Source organism: Ixodes scapularis, unplaced genomic scaffold (assembly GCF_016920785.2).
Source record: "Ixodes scapularis isolate PalLabHiFi unplaced genomic scaffold, ASM1692078v2 PGA_scaffold1__304_contigs__length_218370807, whole genome shotgun sequence".
In the NCBI taxonomy this organism is placed as follows: Eukaryota; Metazoa; Arthropoda; class Arachnida; order Ixodida; family Ixodidae; genus Ixodes; species Ixodes scapularis.
Window position 1 is genome coordinate 8,175,648 of NW_024609846.1, and position 20,638 is coordinate 8,196,285.

The 20,638-nt window shown below is 45.4% G+C and overlaps 1 protein-coding gene across 2 annotated transcripts in view; it reads right to left on the reverse strand.

Moving 5' to 3' along the window:
• Positions 1 to 1,289: 1,289 nt before the first annotated feature.
• Positions 1,290 to 20,638, reverse strand: part of LOC115313921 (cytochrome P450 3A19) — a 51,453-nt gene continuing 32,104 nt past the window's right edge. For both annotated transcript variants that reach the window (XM_040215397.1, XM_040215396.2), the window contains exons 9-14: positions 20,002 to 20,077; positions 18,418 to 18,575; positions 14,191 to 14,279; positions 4,032 to 4,169; positions 2,667 to 2,829; positions 1,290 to 1,671 (exon numbers count right to left, since the gene is read on the reverse strand). In XM_040215397.1, the coding sequence (XP_040071331.1) occupies positions 1,591 to 1,671; positions 2,667 to 2,829; positions 4,032 to 4,169; positions 14,191 to 14,279; positions 18,418 to 18,575; positions 20,002 to 20,077 (705 nt within the window). In that variant the 3' untranslated portion in view covers positions 1,290 to 1,590. The remainder of the gene's footprint in view (positions 1,672 to 2,666; positions 2,830 to 4,031; positions 4,170 to 14,190; positions 14,280 to 18,417; positions 18,576 to 20,001; positions 20,078 to 20,638) is intronic.

Consider the following 20,638-nt stretch of genomic DNA (forward strand, 5'->3'; position numbering starts at 1 on the left):
CACCCTTCTCAACACCAGTTTGAAGGACCTTCTCCAAGAAGAGTTGTGCGCATTCACGGGCTGTCCTCGAACAGCGGCGAAAGTTCGAGTTATGGTCGGTGTAGCAAAGCGGAATAAGCGGAAGCTTCGTGGGGAGGTACAATACCTTTCGAATTTCCTCCGCGTCGTCTCATATGTTGTCATTCGTTCGTTTCAAATGAAGGCTACTTTAAAACTCCCGCTGCAAGCTGCTCGGAAAGGAGCGCTCGCGCGGTGGTGCTGTTCCATCTTTCCCCTTTCATCCGCTATGGTTCATAGCGGATGCTATGAACCATCCCAGCCTTTTCATGACCATAGACAGGACTAAGCACCCCCCGCATCCTTGGCTGTGTTCCAAATCTTGCCCAAATGGATCCGAGTTACTCCGGCCGGTCGAGTCACGTGACAACAGCGATTGAAGAATGCTGCACGCGGGTAGGTCTTACCCTGGAGTAAGATTGGGTGAATTTTGGAACGCGACCCCTAAGTCCTTCCAGAGGTCACGTGACACTCCCGCGGCTTTGGACAGACTTGGGTGGCTCGTAGCGTCTCCAGATGTATGGCCGATCTTCGAAAATGTGATGGCTTACGATTACAAATTAATCAGCCACACATGAAATTCATTATCATTACTAATTACTTCCGTAAAAATGTACTTGATTACCTTCCTAGTTGCGCTACAAGTTAGTTCAACGTTACACTGTTTAAACATTTCTCGAAAATTAACTAAAAAAATGAATGGTTTTATAGATATGTATTGTCACGCTGCTTTCAATATCCCACACTGTCACGTTATTGGGACCGTTATAAGTAATAAAAAATGAGAGACGTATTTTATCTCTCATTAGTCGGTGGCAAGATTAAAAATGCAGTAAAGCACTGCCCCAGGTCAGCGCACGTTGCGCTCCGTCGTGCTTTGGTTGAAGGCTCGTAAGTACAACTTCTGCTTCGGCTACCATTGCTCAGTTGACTTGCAAGCTGTAGTTAGAAAATGGCGCCAGCCATTGCCTTCTTCAGATTGCATTCGCGTGTGCGTCATTTCAGCAAACGCTTCGTTGCCATAGAAACGTTGATCATAGCAGACGGACTTCATTATTCGGAAGGAGACGGTGGTGTGGCGAGATCAGGTGCGTGTTTCGATTTTTTTTTTTGCCGTGCTTTTTAATAGGTGGAACCTGAACAAAAAGCGTTCGAAATAAACACTTCACTGGAGTGGCTGACTTTCTCCCGTGCCTATTATCTTGAGCCTATTATCTTAAACAAGAAGCATGTTTCGTTGGCAATCAGGCAGCCACTTTATTTGTTGTTGTTCAAACAATATGCTAAGGTATCACAGTGCCAAACGTTTGTTGCGCTCCAATACTGATCAATTCGTGCGACATTTCCCCAAAGTTGAATTTTTATAGCTATCATATATTTACCTTTATTCCCGGGAATCAACTCGCGCAGCAATGAAGGATGACACAACTTTAAGCTCTTAGCCCAGCGTATTCGATGGGCTATTCCACGACACATTAAAACCAAAATATTCCTTCCGACTTTGTTGTTTTTATCTTCGAAATTCCGCCGTCATCATGCGCGAGGAACACATCTCAGCTTCACTGTCTCAGTGGGTTGCAGAATCAAAGATCTTGCCTGCAACTTGAAGGGAACCTGAAAAAAAAATAAGAGTAGGTCGTCCACAACACTCTTTTTGATGGAGAGAACAAACGCAATTGAGCTACAACAATTGAATTCAGGTTCGCTCCAACAGCAGACGCATTCTATTGTCGTTTGGCAAGTCACTGAAATGTCCGTCATTTGTTACATTACCCTTCTGTATATTGTGCATATTCCGAAATCAGGTATTATTTTACGAACACCGACTAAAACCAGAGGCGGGCGGGCAAGTTAAAGGCCTTTGTAAGAAAGACACAGAATGAGAATTACAGAACCGGCGAGTAAGCTTGAGATCTCACGGCTATCGGCGTGCGCACATTCGCTCATCCTTTAAATGAGTTTGTCCTGAAAGGCTTTAACGTAGCCCTCCGACAGAGGTCCGTAGGTTATATTTTATTTATACTCTGCGTAAGCCGGTCGGAATTCGCTATGTTCTAGTAATCCGATAAATCGACCATTAAGTGACGGCTAGCCGCTTTGAAGAAAATGTTGGGGTGGTTTTCATCGAGCCGTGAATTCTTAATTTAATTTGTAAAATATATAAGCAGGCGGTGAGGTGGATTGTTTCTGGTCCATGAGTCAGCTACAAAATATCTGGTAGTTAAAACACGTGTGAAGAAAATAAATATCTGATGAAACTGCCTAAACTTCGAATTGGTCTCAATAACTGGGTCTACGGTTTTATTTCTTTATTTACATTTGAAGCACTGTGATCAGCCTTGGTTAAGGAATATACGTTTTAAACTATAAAATATTTTATGCGAACCTACTTTAATAGTCAACCATAAGTGGAGTAATAACGTTTCGTGCACTTTTCGCCAACGAGGCGTTTTTCTGTGAAATTTATTTTAGAAAAACTTCGAAACGGCTGAGCCAATTTATGAATTGCTTACAACATGACATTATTATTTTTGTCATAAGGAGTCGCAGTCACTTTCAGTTCTATTTCTCGATAACATGTCCAGGTTAGAGAAATAATGTATAGATACCTGGGTTTCACTGCACCTCTGAAATTTGATCTTTCGGAGAAGACAAGCAAGCGTCGCCTTGGTTTGTAACATTCCCATCCTCTGTCCGACGCAGTTTCGGGGCCCGACACCGAAAGCTTGGTACGTGTACGGGACAAGAGCGTGCTTGTTTTCTGGCAAAAATCTAAGAAAAAAAAAGAAAAAAAAGAACGTGGTCCGTCGTAGTGGTTTAAGACAACACTGCCGGCCGCAAAAGTGCAATTTTTAGCAAAACTATAAATATGCTCCACCCAAATTGTAGATTAGAGCGTGTTCGATGACACAAGCGGGTTCTGCTAAAAATGACTGATGTGTGCTCTTTGTTGGATGACTCTTCAAGAACATTGTATAAGAGCACAGTGACACGCACGCTGGTTTGCATTATGATAACGAGCATCGAGTCTATATATTATATTAAGGTATAGAATCGAACACACGTTGAGTTCAGACGCCAGGTATACTTCCTGCTTAAACATATGGCCGAAACTGATTGGGCCCCGAATACCCATGACACGAAGGACTGTTAACTTTTAGCCAACATTGCTCAATTTTATAAAAATCAGTTTTGGTTGTCTTACTGTTTGTGCCTACTTTAGCGCCCGGTCGGGGACAGGGAAAATTAAATAACTAGAAAAATGAACGTAATTTGTTTTATAAACAAGATAGGTCTCATCTGTGTCATAGCCTTTTACGACTGGGTTCATTAAAATTGATAGAAGGTTTTACGCAATTACGGCTCGATTTTTTAAATCATGATGTTTGAAAGAATGTGCTTTACAACTAATTATATAAATAGAAAGTTACATCGATTTTTAGGCGAAAAGGTGGTTTTAGAAGAGTTCAATATAATGTTACTACTATAGTAATGTAACGAAACATTAGCATCGTAGTACCATTCTTTGAAACGCTTCTGAAACCATCTTTTCGTCTAAAAACGATGTAACTTTCCAATATAAAATCATTTTAAAAGCGTATTGTTTGCGCAATATTACTTAAAAAAATGGTTGCGTGAAACGCGTAAACTATTACTTTCTCTGTTTCTACCCAGTATGACGGTCTTATGCAGCCCTTATGACATAGAACGCATCTCCAAGCTGACTGCCTGTTTTTGTCTTTCGTAAAATACAACGACGAAATGTGAAACCAGAACTGTTATCTGAGTTTAACAATGCTTTTTAGCCATGTTCGTCTTTATATTCGCACCAGTGCTCGCTGCACAAACGTGAACAAGAAATTACATGATAGAGTAGACATACACGCAACTGATCAGGACAACACTCGTCGTAGCTAAAAATACCCAAACTATGCAATTTTTGTAAAACCAAATGTTCGAATGGAAGCACCAACCTTTCTGGGTTGAAGCAATCGGGTTCGGGAAAGAATTCCGGGTCGTGATGCATGCCGTGAATTGGAATTTCAATCGACATTCCGGGGTGAATCTTTATGCCAGCCACTGAAGTCTCCTGGGTGCATCTTCGCACTAGCCTGAAGTAAGTAGAATTCACATGGAACACCAGTGTCGTTCATATTTGCGTCAGCTGACGAGGGTTGAGTAATGCTCTAAACTTTCGAACAGTATTATCTTCACAACACAGCGAAGTCATTAAAAAATTTAGATTCTGGATCAAGACCTGCGCAGCATCCTAGCGAAGGAAACTACCCCCCCGTATCTGCATGATAGATTAACATATGTCATGCACTCGCACGAATGTGTGTCAGAAATCCTACCCGTTGATAGGGCCAATGAATACAACTCAAAAATGACTGGCTTGGCTGAACCACCACCATAATTATATTTAACTTCCTCGTATCTAAATACATACGACGCACTGCTTAATGTGATTTTAGGCAGTGCATGCTGGCAAACTGATGTCTACACATGACGAGCAAATGAAGGTAAAAGTATTTCCGAAATCACGAGCTTAGTCATCCTGAAATGCATATATACTTAGATCCGAAATTGTCTTCGCAACTTGAGAGCTGACAGGGATATACATACACACACACATATATATATATATATATATATATATATATATATATATATATATATATATATATATGTATGTATATCTCTCTATATATACGGGTGATTTCATCTCAAATTGTGCAGGCAAAAAGGGTCGAATTTTTTATTTCGATGAAAAAAATATATGCTATGGCGTCGTTTCTAAAAATGCATGAGCCACAAACCGCAAATTCGTCAGATTTTTTTTGTTCTCGACTGACGAACTTTAATAGAGGCCGCGGCGGAAAGCAGTGTTTTTCACATGCGTCGTGGGTCGGATGTTTCGCTCAACCTCCCGCCGTGGATTTTCAGTCCACATTATATTAACTTTTCGAGCACTCTGTGAACACATTTAAAAGGCTCTAATGAAATAACATAATTTTAGGCTTTTTGCTTTGTTTCTGTAAAAATGTCAAAAACGCCCCCTCGGTCAATTCTTGACGAACTTTGACAATTAATTACTGGCGATCTGCCCGGGTTACATTAATATTTTCATGTCCACGGAGAGCCCAAAACATTTTCTTTATATATATTATAAAATGCCTTGGTTGTATAAAATATCCTTTGCGGGACGTTTACGTTAATATTATGCGAAAACCAAAAAGTACCATTTTTGAAATCAATTTTCTAAAAAAAAACATTTTCACTTTTTTTTTTTTTTGCTAAAATGTAGATATGATAGTTGTCTACACGAAAAGCAAGTAGAGAAAGTGTGTATTTTGTTTGTATGTTCTATATTTAAGCGTCAATATCGTACAAAAACGTGTTTTTACAACTCGAAATGGACTTGCGAATTGCGCGCCTTCACAAACGGTAAAATATTTTTTGCAGTTTATCAAAGTTCCCAGAAAAAAATGAAATACAGTAGTTCCACCCTCTTTTATTTATTGATTATTTAAATTTTATTATAGGCGGCAAGCTACATTGGAGGAGTTCAAAAGAGAAAGCAACACTTCTAAACAGACCAGCAGGCGTCGTAAATTTTTAATGTGTAGAAATCGGCCGACGTAGTATTGATTCGGGGCCTTCATTGGTCTATATGAACTTCCCGCCCTTTCGCAACCAGCAGATGACCACGACCTTTCGCGCTCGTTGTGTAAGATAGGACGGCCCGAGACAGTAAAGCGAGCAGCGCACCCAGTGTCACGAGGAGTGAATGGTACGAATGTGTCGTTGACGCGGCGAACATCTCTCTCCGCGGAGATCCTATAGCACCGAAGGGTTATCTCTTTTGGAAACAGCGAAACCCGGAGACTGACATTAAAAACGAGCATGTTGGTAAATATATCTGTGTTTATTCTGCCCGGAGACTAGCTGGGTCGAAGTCAGCCTCCTTGTGAACTATAGCCGTTTGTGAAGAGTGGCCTTCTCACGAGATGAAAAGTTAGCGCCGGCTGACGTGTTCTTTTGAAAAAGGAAAGGGGACAGAGGAAGTTTGAGTAACTGCAGCAACTACCTCGAAAGCTCCTCTCCCCATATGAGGCTCGAGGCATGTTACGTCACGATTACCTTCTCGCGCATCGCTGCTCGAATCTCTTCTTCACTTTGTTCCGCACAGCTACTGTTCCGCACAGCCGTCGTGGATGTGCGTAATTGAGTGAGGAACAAATTTGAGCATCATCTGGACACCGTCATCCTGCGAGGCTTCAGTGTCGTGGGACTGGACTCGGCATCGGTAAATTAAGACTTTTTTTTTTTTTATTTCGTGTGTGTTTGTTCGTTCCGCTGAACTTTGTTTCTCGGGGCGGTTTTGCTGAACTTTTTTTTTGTGTTATGACTAACTGTTTGTTAGCATTCTTTAGGTGGGTTTATTTCGTCATGGCGTAGCGGCCTGAAGGTGCTGTAGAGAGCATGTTCGCACGCATTCGGTTGTGGCCCGTTTAGGCAATGCCCGGAGGAGTTGGTTTTTGTTCTTGCCATGTGCGGCTGAGGTTTTTAGTCTTTATTCAATCTTTGTTTCTTTGTCTTACCTTTACGTGTCGTCGACTTCTTGTTCTGACTCTCCATTAGGCGTGGACCTATCGCCTTTCCACCGCTCGAGCCTAAATCTTTTTTTAATTTTTTTTAACCCAATTTTTGTTAAGATTGGGGTTGGGTAATTTTATTCTTATTTATTTATTTTTATTCCCTACCTTTCTCCGTGACATTTTCTCTGTGTGTTTCAGATCGTTTCTGTGTCATAACTTTTGTGCATTACGGAAGTGAAAGGATATTTCCTGGTGACCTGTGCGATGTGCGGTGAACAAACACTAGCGTTTAATTTCGGAAAGAACTTGTATATAATATATCAATCATCTGGTGACTTTCTATGTCTTAGTAATATGACAGCTAATAACTAGTCATGGTAGTTTACAGTCAAAGGTTTATAAATCGAAACAATACAACGTCTGCGCCTCTTGGATATTGAAGGTCTATTAGGCCTGCTGATTTGGTTAGATATGTTTCTAGTGATTTCCAGCTCTTATCGAAACATAAATAACTATTCAATACCACGAGATACGTTTATAATTGATTACAGACGCAGACAAAAATTCAAGAAAACGTTTTCACAATTCATAGAAACGCACGGGTCGCTTTGTCTGACTTAGGTCTTGCAAAACGAAGACGGTTTTTTCTGATATTGAGGCTTAAATATAAAACATACAAACAAAATACATACTCTCCGGACTTGATTTTCGAGTAGACAGCGACCATATCTACATTTTAACAAAAAATGAAAAAAAATGTATTTCTTGAGAAAATCGATATTAAAATTGGTACATTTTGGTTTTCGCATATATATATATATATATATATATATATATATATACCGGGTGTTTTTTTTTAAGCTTAAAGGCCGACGACCAGCCTCGAGATTCTGCAAGGCAGAAGATCCTCCTCTCCATGGGGAAGGAGGAAACAGGCAACGGTGGACAGGGTAGAAGGTGGAGAGGAGGAAGCGAGAGAAAGTGGAAAGCGCGAACTGATCGTCGGCCTTTAACACAATTTTTAAAAAGAAACCATGAAAGCTAGGTTAATGCGGTCTGCGCAGGTGAGCTATACGGCCAGGGGGACATAGTATAGGGGGATAATCGTAAAGATCAATGGGCTAATTAGTTAAAATTTGTTGATTAACTTTTTTACTAATGAGAATAGACATATAGTTCCAATTATAAACTTGCTCAGCGTCATCGAAAACCACTAAATCAGCAATGTTCAGAAAGACTTTGAACACGTGACAAGCGTAGTAGTGCAATAAGATTACCGCTCGTGGCGCAGGTACAAGGCTGGGGCTAGATAAGAGACGGAAAAATTGCGCGGGCGCCTTATCGCAGACGCTATAGTCCGTTGCAACCTAAGAACGAAGGGCGAGGGTAAGACGGGCCGGGGAGGAGGAAGCAGACGGAACGCTAAAGAGAGAAGGAGGTTTCCCCCTCTCTTCTCCAGCGTTCCGTCTGTTTCCTCTTCCCCGGCCCGTCTTACTCTCGCCCTTCGCTCTTGGGTTGCAACGGACTATAACTTTGTACGTGCTCCACGAGTGCTAACTTTAGTGCACTACTACGCTTCTCACGCGCTCAAAGTCTTTCTGAAAATGACTGATTTAGGGGTTTTCGATGATGCCCAGCAAGTTTCTAATTGAAACTATATGTCTATTTTCATTAATTAAAAGTTCATTAACAAATTTTAAGTAATTAGCGGACTGATTGTTACTATTAGTCTCTTATATTATGTCCCCCTGGCCGTGTAACTCGATTGCGCAGACCGCATTAGTCTAGCTTTCATGGCTTTAGAGAAAAATTCTGTTAAGCTTAAAAAAAACACCCTGTATGTATATATATATATATATATATATATATATATATATATATTAATACGCTTCGACTAAACGAAAGCTGGAACGAATTTAGAATTAGAGAAAAAAACGAGTGAGAGGTTGTCTTTGTATAGAAGCTAAAACTACTGGATATAACTTTTCTTATTAATGTTAGAACTATGAGGAAGGTAATTGCAAATTAAATTTTAGCAATAGCTCCACCCCTTGCTGCCCGCTGAGCGCAGGCGAGGAAGGGAGGAAGATTAAAAAATTAAAGCCGTTTACAAATCCCTGTAACGCCGAATTGGAGCGCAGCTCTTGAGGAGTAGGGAGGGTACTGAGGGGGGTCACGTCACCTGCGGGTAGTCACATGACCCCGGGGGTGTCACGTGATCTCGGGAGAGGGGGGTCACGTGACCTTGGGGGGGGGGCACGTGACCTCGGGGGGGGGGGGTCACGTGACCCCCCGGTTACGCCGACGCCGACACCGACGCCGCTCAGGCTGGAAACGGGCCCCTAAGAGCTGGGCTCTAAAACTAACAAAAGTGACCTTGACAATGACATCACGAAGCCTTTTGGCAGATAATGATGGCAGGGAGATTCTCGCATGAACCGCGGAAACCGCGGCACCAGCGCGGAGCGCGTGGAGCGAAACTTCGCGCTGCGGAACCCGGGATCCTAGTTTCAATCCCCGCCCCTGCCCGTTTCGATCTGGATGAGCATCGTACCGGTTGTGTATCACTACTGCGTGATGCACGTTAAAGACCCCAGGCTAGCGGTTGGACTGCACTGGCTAAATTTCTCATCTACAGCTGAGACACCAGACGCCCGCCGAGGCAGACTAACTTCCAGCTGTCCAAACATAGACACACCAATTTGCTTGCTTCACTTTTATTCCCTCGTAATAAAAATTGTTTATTTTAGAGCGCAGCTCTTAGGCGTCCGTTTCCAGCTTGAGCGGTGTCGCCGTCGCCGTCGGCGTCGGCGTAACCGCGCGTTGCATGCAACTCAGGTTGCATGCAACCTGAAAGCATGCAACCTGGGGGTAACGTGGCCTGGGGAAGTCACGTGACCTGAGGGGGTCACGTGACCCTCCCAGGTCACGTAACCCCTTCCAAGGTCACGTGACCCCCAGGTCACGGACCCCCAAGGTCACTTGACCCCTCCCAAGGTCACCTCAAGGTCACGTGACCCCCAAAATCACTTGACCCGCCGAGGTCACGTGGCCCCCTCCCCTAGGTCACGTGACCCTCCCTCCCCTAGGTCACGTGACCCCCTCCCCTAGGTCACGTGACCCTTCGAAGTCACGCGACACCCCCCCCCCCCCCCCCGAGGTCACGTGATCCCCTTCCCCCGAGGTCAGGTGACCCCCCCCGAAGCATATTAGTGAGGGGAGGAGGAGGAGAAGGAGGAGGAGGAGGGGTCTATTCTCCCCTCAGTACCCTTCCCTCCTCCTCCTCAAGAGCTGCGCTCCAATTCGGCGTTACAGGGAGTTGTAAACGACTTTCAGTTTTAGAGCGCAGCTCTTAGGGGCCCGTTCCCGGCTTGAGCGGCGTCGGCGTCGGCGTCGCCGTCGGCGTCGGGGTAACCAAGGTCACCTCAAGGTCCCCCCAAGGTCACGTGACCCCCCCCGAGGTCACGTGACCCCCCCGAGGTCACGTGACCCCCTCCTTTGAGGTCACGTGACCCCCCAGGGTCCCGTGACCCCACCCGCCAAGGTCACGTGACTCCCCGATGACGTCATCGTCACTGATGACGTCACCGGCATCCGCATCGTCATCATCATCATCACTGATGACGTCACCGGCATCCGCATCGTCATCGTCGTCATCACTGAAGACGTCATCAGTGACGTCACTGATGACGTCCCCGGCATCCGCATCGTCATCGCCATCATCACTGATGACGTCATCAGTGACGTCACTGATGACGTCACCGGCATCCGTATCGTCATCATCATCATCACTGATGACGTCACCGGCATCCGCATCGTCATCGTCATCATCACTGATGACGTCATCAGTGATGTCACTGATGACGTCCCCGGCATCCGCATCGCCATCGCCATCATCACGGATGACGTCATCAGGGACGTCACTGCTGACGTCATCGGAATCCGCATAGTCATCGTCACTGATGACGTCATCAGTGACGTCACTGTTGACGTCATCGGAACCCGCATCGTCATCGTCACTGATGACGTCATCAGTGACGTCACTGATGGCATCATCGGCATCGTCACTTGACCCCCCCAAGGTCACGTGAACCCCCCAGGTCACTTGACCCCCCCAGTACCCTTCCCTCTTCCTCCTCAAGAGCTGCGCTCTAATTCGGTGTTACAGGGAGTTGTAAACGGCTTCCACTTTTTTTACTTCTGTTCAATTTAACAGAGATAATTTAATATATAAGGAGATTTCCAGCTTTTATTTAAGAACATTAAGTAAGGGTTTCTTTTAAAAAGTGTACATACAGAGACGGAGAGAGGAAAAATGAGACGTTTGCAAATCGCTGCAATCGAAATTAGAGCGCAGCTCTTGGGGTATTTGATTTTGCGATAAACCCTGCAAAACAATTTGAGAACGAAATATATATATATGTACAAATATCGATCACTACCCTCAGATACCGGTTCTGCATTCTCCTCCTCTTCCATGTCCTCTTCCTCATTCGTACCCTTCTCTTTCTGTACCCTCCCCTTCTCTTCTTCCGTACCCTCCCCTCCTTTCCCTCCGCACCCTCATCCTCCTCCCCCTCCATGTTCTCCCCTCCTCATTCGTACCTTCTCCTTCTGTACCCTCTCCTCCTCTTTTTTCGTACCTTCCCCTCCTCTTCCTCCGGGCCCTCCCCTCCTCCTCTTCCATACCCCCTCTCCTCATTCGTACCCTTCTCCTTTTGTACACTTTCGTCCTGCTCTTCATCTGTAACCCCATTTTCCTCCGTACCCTCCTCTCATTGTCCTCCATACCTCCCCTCTTCCTTCTGTACCCTCCCTTCCTCTTCTTCCATACCCTCCCCTCCTCTTCCTCTGTATACCTCCCCTCCTCCCCCTCCATACCCTCGCCTGCTCATTCGTACCCTTCTCCTTCTGTACCCTCTCCTCCTCTTTTTTCGTACCTTCCCCTCCTCTTCCTCCGGGCCCTCCCCTCCTCCTCTTCCATACCCCCTCTCCTCATTCGTACCCTTCTCCTTTTGTACCCTTTCGTCCTCCTCTTCATCTGTAACCCCCTCCTCCTCCGTACCCTCCCCATCTTCCTCCGTACCCTCCTCTCATTGTCCTCCATACCCTCCACTCTTCCTTCTGTACCCTCCCTTCCTCTTCTTCCATACCCTCCCCTCCTCTTCCTCTGTATACCTCCCCTCCTCCCCCTCCATACCCTCGCCTGCTCATTCGTACCCTTCTCCTTCTGTACCCTCCCCTCCTCCTCCATACCCTCTCCTCCTCTTCTTCCGTACCCGCTCCTCCTCCTCCATACCCTCCTCTCATTCTCCTCCATACCCTCCCCTCTTCTTCTTCCGTACCCCCTCCTCCTCCGTACCCTCCCCTCCTCCTCCATAGCCTCCCCTGCTCATTCGTACCATTCTCCTTCCGTACCCTCCCTCCTCCACACCCTCCCCTCCTCTTCTGTAACCCCCTCCTCCTCCGTACCCTCCCCTCCTCCTCTGTACCCTCCCCTCCTCTTCTTCCGTACCCCCTCTTCCTCCGTACCCTCCCCTCCTTTTCCTCCGTACCCTCCTCTCCTTCTCCTCTATATTCTCCCCTCGTCATTCGAACCCTTCTCCTTCTGTACACTCCCCTCCTCTTTTTCCATACCCTCCTCTCCTCCTCCGTACCCTCCCCTCCTCCTCCTTCGTACCCTTCTCTCCTCCTCCTTTGTACCCTCCCCTCCTCCTCTATACCCCCCTGCCTCCCACAGTTTCCCCGCTAAATTTAGCTGGAAAATTGACGCCACGTGGCCTCAACAACAATTCAATTTCCCCGCTAAATTTAGAGGGGAAATTGACCTCAGATGACTTCATGTCACATCACCTATAAACATATTCTGGTTTTCGGCTAGATTTAGAGGGAATATTGACTCCACGTGACCTAAACACCAATTCAATTCCCCGCTAAATTTATTGGAGAAACTGAATTTGTATGTAGGCCCGTGACGTTCCATAATGCAACACTGTGCATACAGCTTCCCCGCTAACTATAGCGGTAAAACTGTCGTCACATGACCTCAACACCAATTCAATTTCCCCGCTATATTTATCGGGGAAAGTGTGACGTCTCATAAAGCAACGCGCGCGGTCACGCCGACGGCGACGCCGACACCGCTCAACGCGGAAACGAGCGCCTAAGAGCTGCGCTTTAAAAAAGGCGTGATAAAGAACTAGCGAAATGGTTTTGTTGCGATTATTTGACTCTCGACTCTAATCCCTTTGTGAACATAAAGTTTGATCCCCCAATGTTTTTGACCCTGTCGGATTAGCACGTCTACCCTATTTTCCGGGCTATAGTCCGCACCCGGTGCATAGCCTGCACCTGGTGCTTAGTGGACACAAAAATTATTTTCATACACAGCACACCTTGACAAAATGCCTGCTTTCTCAGCTATCAATGAAGCTTGTAATATACATAAATCATCATTAATACACTCTTTCATTCACAAAATTCGTCACGTGTCTTCATACGAACGATCTTGAAAACTACACTTCCAGTATAATTCGCACGTGTAGATAGTCCGCACAGCCTAAAATTCCAGCTTTTAAACATAATAGTCCGCGAACTATAGCCCGGAAAATACGGTAAAATGAATCCATGAGAGTATTGGAGCACTAAAATACCACCTTCAGTGAGGCATTTCTGCAGATAAAGATTATCAACAGCGGAATATTCATGACTGTTCCTCTGAGACGTAGTTTTGGCACAAATAAATTATGTGTACAAAAACGAGACGTTCTCTGGTTCCGTTTCTTTTTCGACCACCGTCAAAGTATTTTCCTCCTTCTACCCCAGTCTCGGATTAAAATCATCGTGATAAATTATGTGTTTGATTATAATCGACACAGATTTGTTTTCTTTTTGAGGGGGTGGCGATTGTAAGATTGTCACGACCCCTTTCGACAATTACAGCTTAAACACTTAATGATTTCTTTAAAAAGGTAATTAGCAGATTATTTTAATGAGCAGTTAGATTTTCCAGGATCTTCCTTCATCTAATATCCGCCTAGCCAAATACACAAGCCGTACAAGCACTGACTGTAGAACGGCTACAGCGTACAGTCTTTTTTTAAATCGAAATTACCCACAAAAAAATAAAAATAAAAAACATGATGCACAAAAAAGTTTCTACAAACTTTCTGTTCGGGTTCGCCCTGGTGAAGTGTTCAAATTGTCCTATTGTTTGGGCGTTGAGTCACCGAAAAAACGCGTACAAATATTCTTTTGAGGGCTCATCTTGGAAACCAACAACGCGTTCTTTGCAAGACATTGTTCGCTCCAGCAAAGGAAGCGCGGGAAGAACCTCTCATTCACACCGAAATCGCCAATGGTATTCAAGTTAGAGGGGCCTCTCGTCGTATTAAAGCTCTGAGGGATTGCAGACATCTTGGCTGGGATTCGAACCCGCCACCTGAGATTCCAGAAGCCGCCTGTTCCTCAAGCGAGTTCCATCGTTTTCTATCATTTTGCAATTTATGCATCACAAAAGAGGCACACTTACAGTGAGTCAGCTGTGTAAAAGCGCAAAGTTTCGTTGATGGCAGCTTCCAGATATGGCATGTCCTTGAGAGATTCGTAGGTGACGCCATTCTGGATAAAGGGGACGGTGCATTCTTAAGCATATACGGATCATGTACGTAATGCACGTTCTATTGAATTGTAACCACGCAAAAATGATTCTCTATTCACACGCCCTCTACATTTTCACAATCACGAGGTCGGAGACAGAACAGTCTTACTTCTCTTAAGGATTTCCTAATCAAGCTTTCCAAGTGTACAAATACAGCTTTGTTAAAGTTCGCTTGTATGAAGCAAGTGTAAGGGCCCATGTACGGGTCATGCAGATATTATAAACACTCAGCAAGATAATATGCATGGCCAACCACAGCGATTTTTTTCTGAGAAACCGGAGCTGTGTGAATACTTAATTAACGGACAACTATTTGCGGGAATATCACTCAAAAACAAGTATTGCCTATGACATGTATGCAGGGTGTGTGGAGGTAAAGAAAAACAAATCCGAGCTTCCGGGGGGAGTGTGTTACTTCCGGTGGGCTATTGTTTTCGCTTGTTTTCGAGCACTCTCAGTAAGTAGCGCATACTTTGAAAGTCTCACCGCCGTCTAACTGCGGTATCTTCTGAAATTTACTAATACGGGATCGACATCCTTCCTGTTCCCTTGGGGGAAAAGGAAGAGCACTTGTTCCTCAAGGAAATGACAAATCTGCCGAACGTATCGTGGGCTCATCTTAAAGGGGCACTGACACATCAAAATCATTTTTTTTATTATCCGTAACGATTGAAAACGATGTCGGGACATTACCCTCAAAATTCGAAACTTAAGAATGCAGTATTTCTGAACTAAAAAGAAAAAAAAAATTCCAAATGCCGGATTTGAAGTTTCCGTGCGATCCGCGCCAGTGCAGTGAGTAAAATTTTGCGGTCTCCTGCGACTCGACTTTCTTTCGGACCTCCGCTCCACGCAATAAAGCAAAGCGCCGTTGCCACCACGACCCGAAGCGAGGAGGAGGTGAGCAGGCGGGATAGAAGGGTGCCGGCGCGGGAAAAAAACGGTTTCTTCCCCGACTCGCCGATAGGCCTCTGCTCGAGCGCCGCCAAGTTTTCCGAGAGAGGATACAAATCCAGGAAGCGGCATCACACCGAAATCTGATTTTTGGTATTTCAAAAACAGGGGCCGTAGTGTGTTCGCAATTGCGTTAAAAAACATGTTTTACGATTGCCGTTATTAAATGGTATAGAAATGTCGCCTACAAAGCTTCCAAATTTCCTAATTTTTGACGTCGCCGATCAAAAGAAGCAAGGAGGTGAGCGGTGGGAGATATAAACGCCAAAAATAAAAAGGCGCGCGCGCGCGCGGTAAAATTTTTTTTCGCGATGTGTTTTTTTTTTTTTTGCGTGTCTATGACTATAACTTGCATCGTTTCAGACAATTAAAAAGAATACGACATTTGGGGTGTCAGTGCCCCTTTAAAGGGAAGCTACGGAGCTTCTTGGAAAAAATAAGTTAGAAGTGAATTCTAGTGTATTTTTATCCCCTGAACCCGAATACCCAAACCATTTGCTGCGTAAGTATTGTTAAACGCGAGGAAAACGCGAAAGACAGTCGCTGTCCGTGACGTCATCGACGGCTCTTTTGGCTGCCCAAGGCTAGGGGGGCGGGGCTTGAGCCCTATTTTGAAATTGCTCTTGTGGCTCTCCGGCGCGTCGCATTGAATTATAATTTTGATATCTGTTATTCTAAAGGCCAAATGAAGGCAATTCATGCGTTTTTTCTCAAATGTAGAAGTGCCCCATCTTCCCTTTAAGGACAACCGATTCGACTAGCCTTAAACCTGCGAATCCCTAAAGGCGTTCAGCTGATTCGTGAAAGAGAAGGCATTGGCGTCAAGTCACCTCTATCCCCCCGGCGCCGAAGATACGCGCCGAGGTTCCCCGCAGGGGTCGCCGAGAATAGCGCCACTGAATAAGTTACGCTTCAGAGTAACGACACTTGACCATATTGTGACTGAAAATCATGGTTGCCAGTTATCTGGAGCTTTATCTGAAATCACAGGAAACGCTCTTCCACCCTCAAGAAATGTTTAAACAGTTCGCGACAAAGCAAATCAATATTGCATGAGCTTCCTAACACCGAATTTAATGCTGAGGAAGTCGCACTTTTGAATCATGGCGATCGACAGTTGCGTCTGCTCTGCATACCAGCCAAAATGGCGGCACCCACAACAATGTCGGGGCACGGAGTGCCGATACTCTAAGCGCAGCTCATTTAGTGGCTGTAGCCGAGCCGGGTCTTAGTTTTAGCGAACAATGAGGTTTTATTAGGCTTCCTTTAGCGCGACGCGTAGCTCTGTAACTCAATTCTCTAGTGTTTTGGCTTGCTTGCTTCGGTATTCAAGGTTTCTTTCCCAGAGCACCGTGCACATTGCATTTCTACGTGCCAAAGTGGACCATCGTTGTACGGAGATGGTCTGACGAGACGCCGCGGCGCCAGCGCCGCATTGTGGTGGTTGTCGTGTGGCGCCATCTGTCGGCAGCACATTGAAGTAGGCTAGCACCGCCTACCAATGCCATTGACCTGCGTTCACCCAGGCTGGGCGGCGTTGGTGGCGTCTCTGGTTTTCAGATAATTGAAGTAACTTCACTCGCGACATTTTTGCGCGTACCAGTACGTATCGGCAACCTAAACGCACGACACTGGGCATTTCTGTAGTCCGTTGCAACCTAAGAACGAAGGGCGAGGGTAAGACGGGCCTGGGAGGAGGAAGCAGACGGAACGCTAAAGAGTGAAGGAGGTTTCCCCCTCTCTTCTCCAGCGTTCCGTCTGTTTCCTCTTCCCCGGCCCGTCTTACCCTCGCCCTTCGTTCTTAGGTTGCAAGGGACTCTAGAGTGTAGTTCTCACGGGATTGCTTGCTAGCGAACCAAGAGCCGTCGCGCACCCACTTAAACAGGAGGTAGGCATAGGAGGACCGGAAGTATTTCTCTCTCCCTTTCATGGCGACCGGAAGTGGCGCGCACACTTTGTAGAGAAGTTAAATCTAGTACAAACATAGGCAATCTTTAATTGGTTGATTTTCAGCTATATATTATTCTCTCTCCAATCCTAATCTAAAACGTATCCAAAACGTAAAATAGCAGGTCCCACTTCCTCCCCTACTAAAGAGATAACTAATTACCATTTTATGCGTGCTTTTCAAAGATGCCATCAAGGCCACCGATGTATCTTCCAGAGGGACCTTATTCAAAATTGAGTAAATCTGTTCTGCGCCAATTTCTGAACTATATAGCCACTGACACTCGAAGAAACGCAGGCCGTGATTTATTATGTTTCTGCTCGTTGCTTCGTGAATCGTTCTTGAGTTTTCTTATGTGCCGCAATACTTACGGCTTCCGAACAATGTGGCTAACGAGTGTTCCAAAGTGCGTGTTTCGCGCATTGGAACGCGAACAGGAGCACGCCCACCAAAGGGCCCCTTGAGAACAGGTAGGGAACGCCCGATGGCGAGGCAGGCAATTGCGCGCTCCGTGGTTGGTTCCGGCCGGGGGAAAACAGAGAGCACGTGGACGCGTTCTGGGGGGTGAACAAACGCGCGAGGTGCGCCAAAAAAGGAGACGAACTTGCGGGCCATGTAGCCAAAAACTCGACACTTGCCACGGCCCAGCTGAGTGGATGCGAGAAATAGAAATTAAAAATAAGCGATATAGCTGTTCTTAATCGTGTCTGTTTGATGATGACTCCGAGATCTTTTAGAGAACAACACGAGCATTGCACCACAAGGACAACGCGAACACGACGAGGGATTTGTTTTTTTTCGAGGTTTTAAAAGAGATTGCGTTAAGGAGGCGCCAAGGTTTAATCCTTAGGTTTGATCCCCAGAAGGAACTCTCAACTGGACGACTAGCTTTGATGATGCTGTGAGAATCGGCCAAGTAAAACAAAAACAAAACGTCAATCGGTTATTCGTTTATCCGGTGACACTCCGTTTCCATGGTATAGACATACTTTTTCCCTGATGTTTTAAATTAATGGCTGCTGTCCTAACGTAATTACGAACGCCCCTTTCCCAGGGGACCTTAGGGCTTTAGTTTAGCTTTGAATGCTCCTAGACGGAAAGCCTATTTCTTTCTTTTTATTTTGAAGGTAATTATCGTTCCTACACTTAATCGGACGCTCGAACAAGTCTATCCTTTACACTAATTGTGAACTTACTTGTTTCACAGCATTGTCGATCTCTTCGATAACCTTTTCTTGACACTCCGGGTGTAAGGCGAGGGAGTAGGCCGTCCACGTCAACGCTAGCGTGACGCTGTCACTGCCGGCAACGAAGAAGAGCATGCATTGCGCAGCGATGTCTTCTATTTCTGACTCTAAAAAAGAAGATATTTGGACAAGAAGTGCACACGCATTGGAAGCATTCGCTAACGGTGTGTAAATTGTCTGAATTTGCATAATGAACGAGTGTTCTCTGCCACTCACCTGCTCTCGATGCTTTACAACTTGTGAAATTGGAAACAAATGAAGTAAGGTTCACGACAATGTATGTGGCGCGAAACGTTGAGTGTCTGTGCATTATTGGGTTGTAGAAAGCAATTCCAATAAAATCCTTATAATTTAGCTCCTTTTCTCATTTTCCTTTGCGAGGCTAGTTCTGGAGTTTGGACGAACGTGAAGCATCGAAGAAGACCCTGACTTGGAAAGTGTCGACCCGAAATAGAGATTTTTAAGCCGTTCGTGACTTCACCATTTTTGGAACGGTAGCGCAGACATCATGAACTCGTAGGGCTACGGAAAACATTTTATACACATTGAGGAGCACGTCCTGCATTATGTTATTTTTATATGTTCCAAAAAAATGTGCGACCCAGCTACTTCAAATGTGAAAGGCAACTGCTCAAGCGTTTGGAGCGACATTTAATCGCCCATCACATAGCGCAAATTTTCTCTCAAGTCCATCACCAAGAAATCGATACGTTTGTCATTTCTGCTTACTTTTTCTTTCTTCAGAATTGTATTTTAGTCGCCTAAGAACCACGTCAATTTGTAACTACGCTGACCGAGCTTTCAAACTGCAATGGGATGCGTCGACTACCGAGGGAGCGCGGGCCATCACTGAGAAGTGACGACGAACTGTGATATAATCTTCTTTTCTTAGGGGTCGGCACCATCCAGTAGCTATACAGTGCCAAGTATCTGAGACTGCCGTATTTTGGGCACGCGCGCTAAGCATTAATTATTGGACAGGACTGCTAGGTGGGCCTTCGGCGTGGACACGGGCTAAAGTATATTGGACACGAATACCGTGGCAGCTTTGAAAGAGGTATTCGCTATAGACGACACGCTTCGCGCAAGCGTCGATGCTTAAACACGGTGACCGCCAAGGATTGCTTGATGCGGGTTTGTATATGGAGGGCATGTAGCAATATCAGACGAAGCGGCTCGGGAAAATAACCCTCCCTATGAGCTTGCCTAAGAAGGTGGAGCTTAAACTATTAATTTCTAAAGTCCTTACGGGTATTTTGATATTATCCGGTGTTTCCACACTCCGATTCAAAATTGAGTGGTGACACCGGGAACCAACCTGTTGTCAAATTAGCACGGTTGGCTGTGCGCTTCCTTCGCACTCCCCTGCACGGTTTTAGTGCGGCCAGAAATACGTAATTTCGTAGCACATCTATCATTTATTTTGTGCCTCCGGGTGAGCCCACTGGCGTCTGTCGATTGTCGTCCCAATTTACTTTGATCAAGAGCGTATGTATTAAAGACGCTTAAACAAGTCGAGATAAAACTGCATACCGGATATTTTGAAGTTGTCGGGGCTCCGTCCACTCATCACAGCATCGAGGCAGAGTTGAAGGACATCCTCAAATCTCTAGAGAAAGAATACCCAAGATTATTATTTTGCCGTCTACGCAAAATATCAAATGGAACAATATATGTCAAGTTAATATGTAGAGGTCAATATACGCTATCTATAATGGTTATTATTAAAGGGACAATAACTGCCATTAATCGAATAGTTCTCATTGAATATGTGCAATTGCTATATATAAAAGAATTAAGTCCTAAACGTTTTTGAAACTCACCTAAAATTGCCGCCGTCTGAATAATTTTAAAATAATCGAGGGGGTCGCTGCAACACTGGTCATATTTTACCGCAGAATGCGAAGACATCGGTTACATCGTTGTACTCTAAGTGTTTAATGTTTTTTTTTCTCTTTTAGAGCGCAGCACTTTGGCGCCCAATTCCGGCTTGAGCGGTGTCGCCGTCGGCGTAACCACGAGGTCCCGAGACAACCCCCCCCCCCCCCCCCCCAAAGAGCCCCAGGTCACGTGACCCCCCAGGTTACGTGACCCCCAGGTCACGTGACCCTCCGGTCACATGCCCTGAACCCCCCCCCCCCCCCTCCCAGGTCACGCGACACCCCCAGTC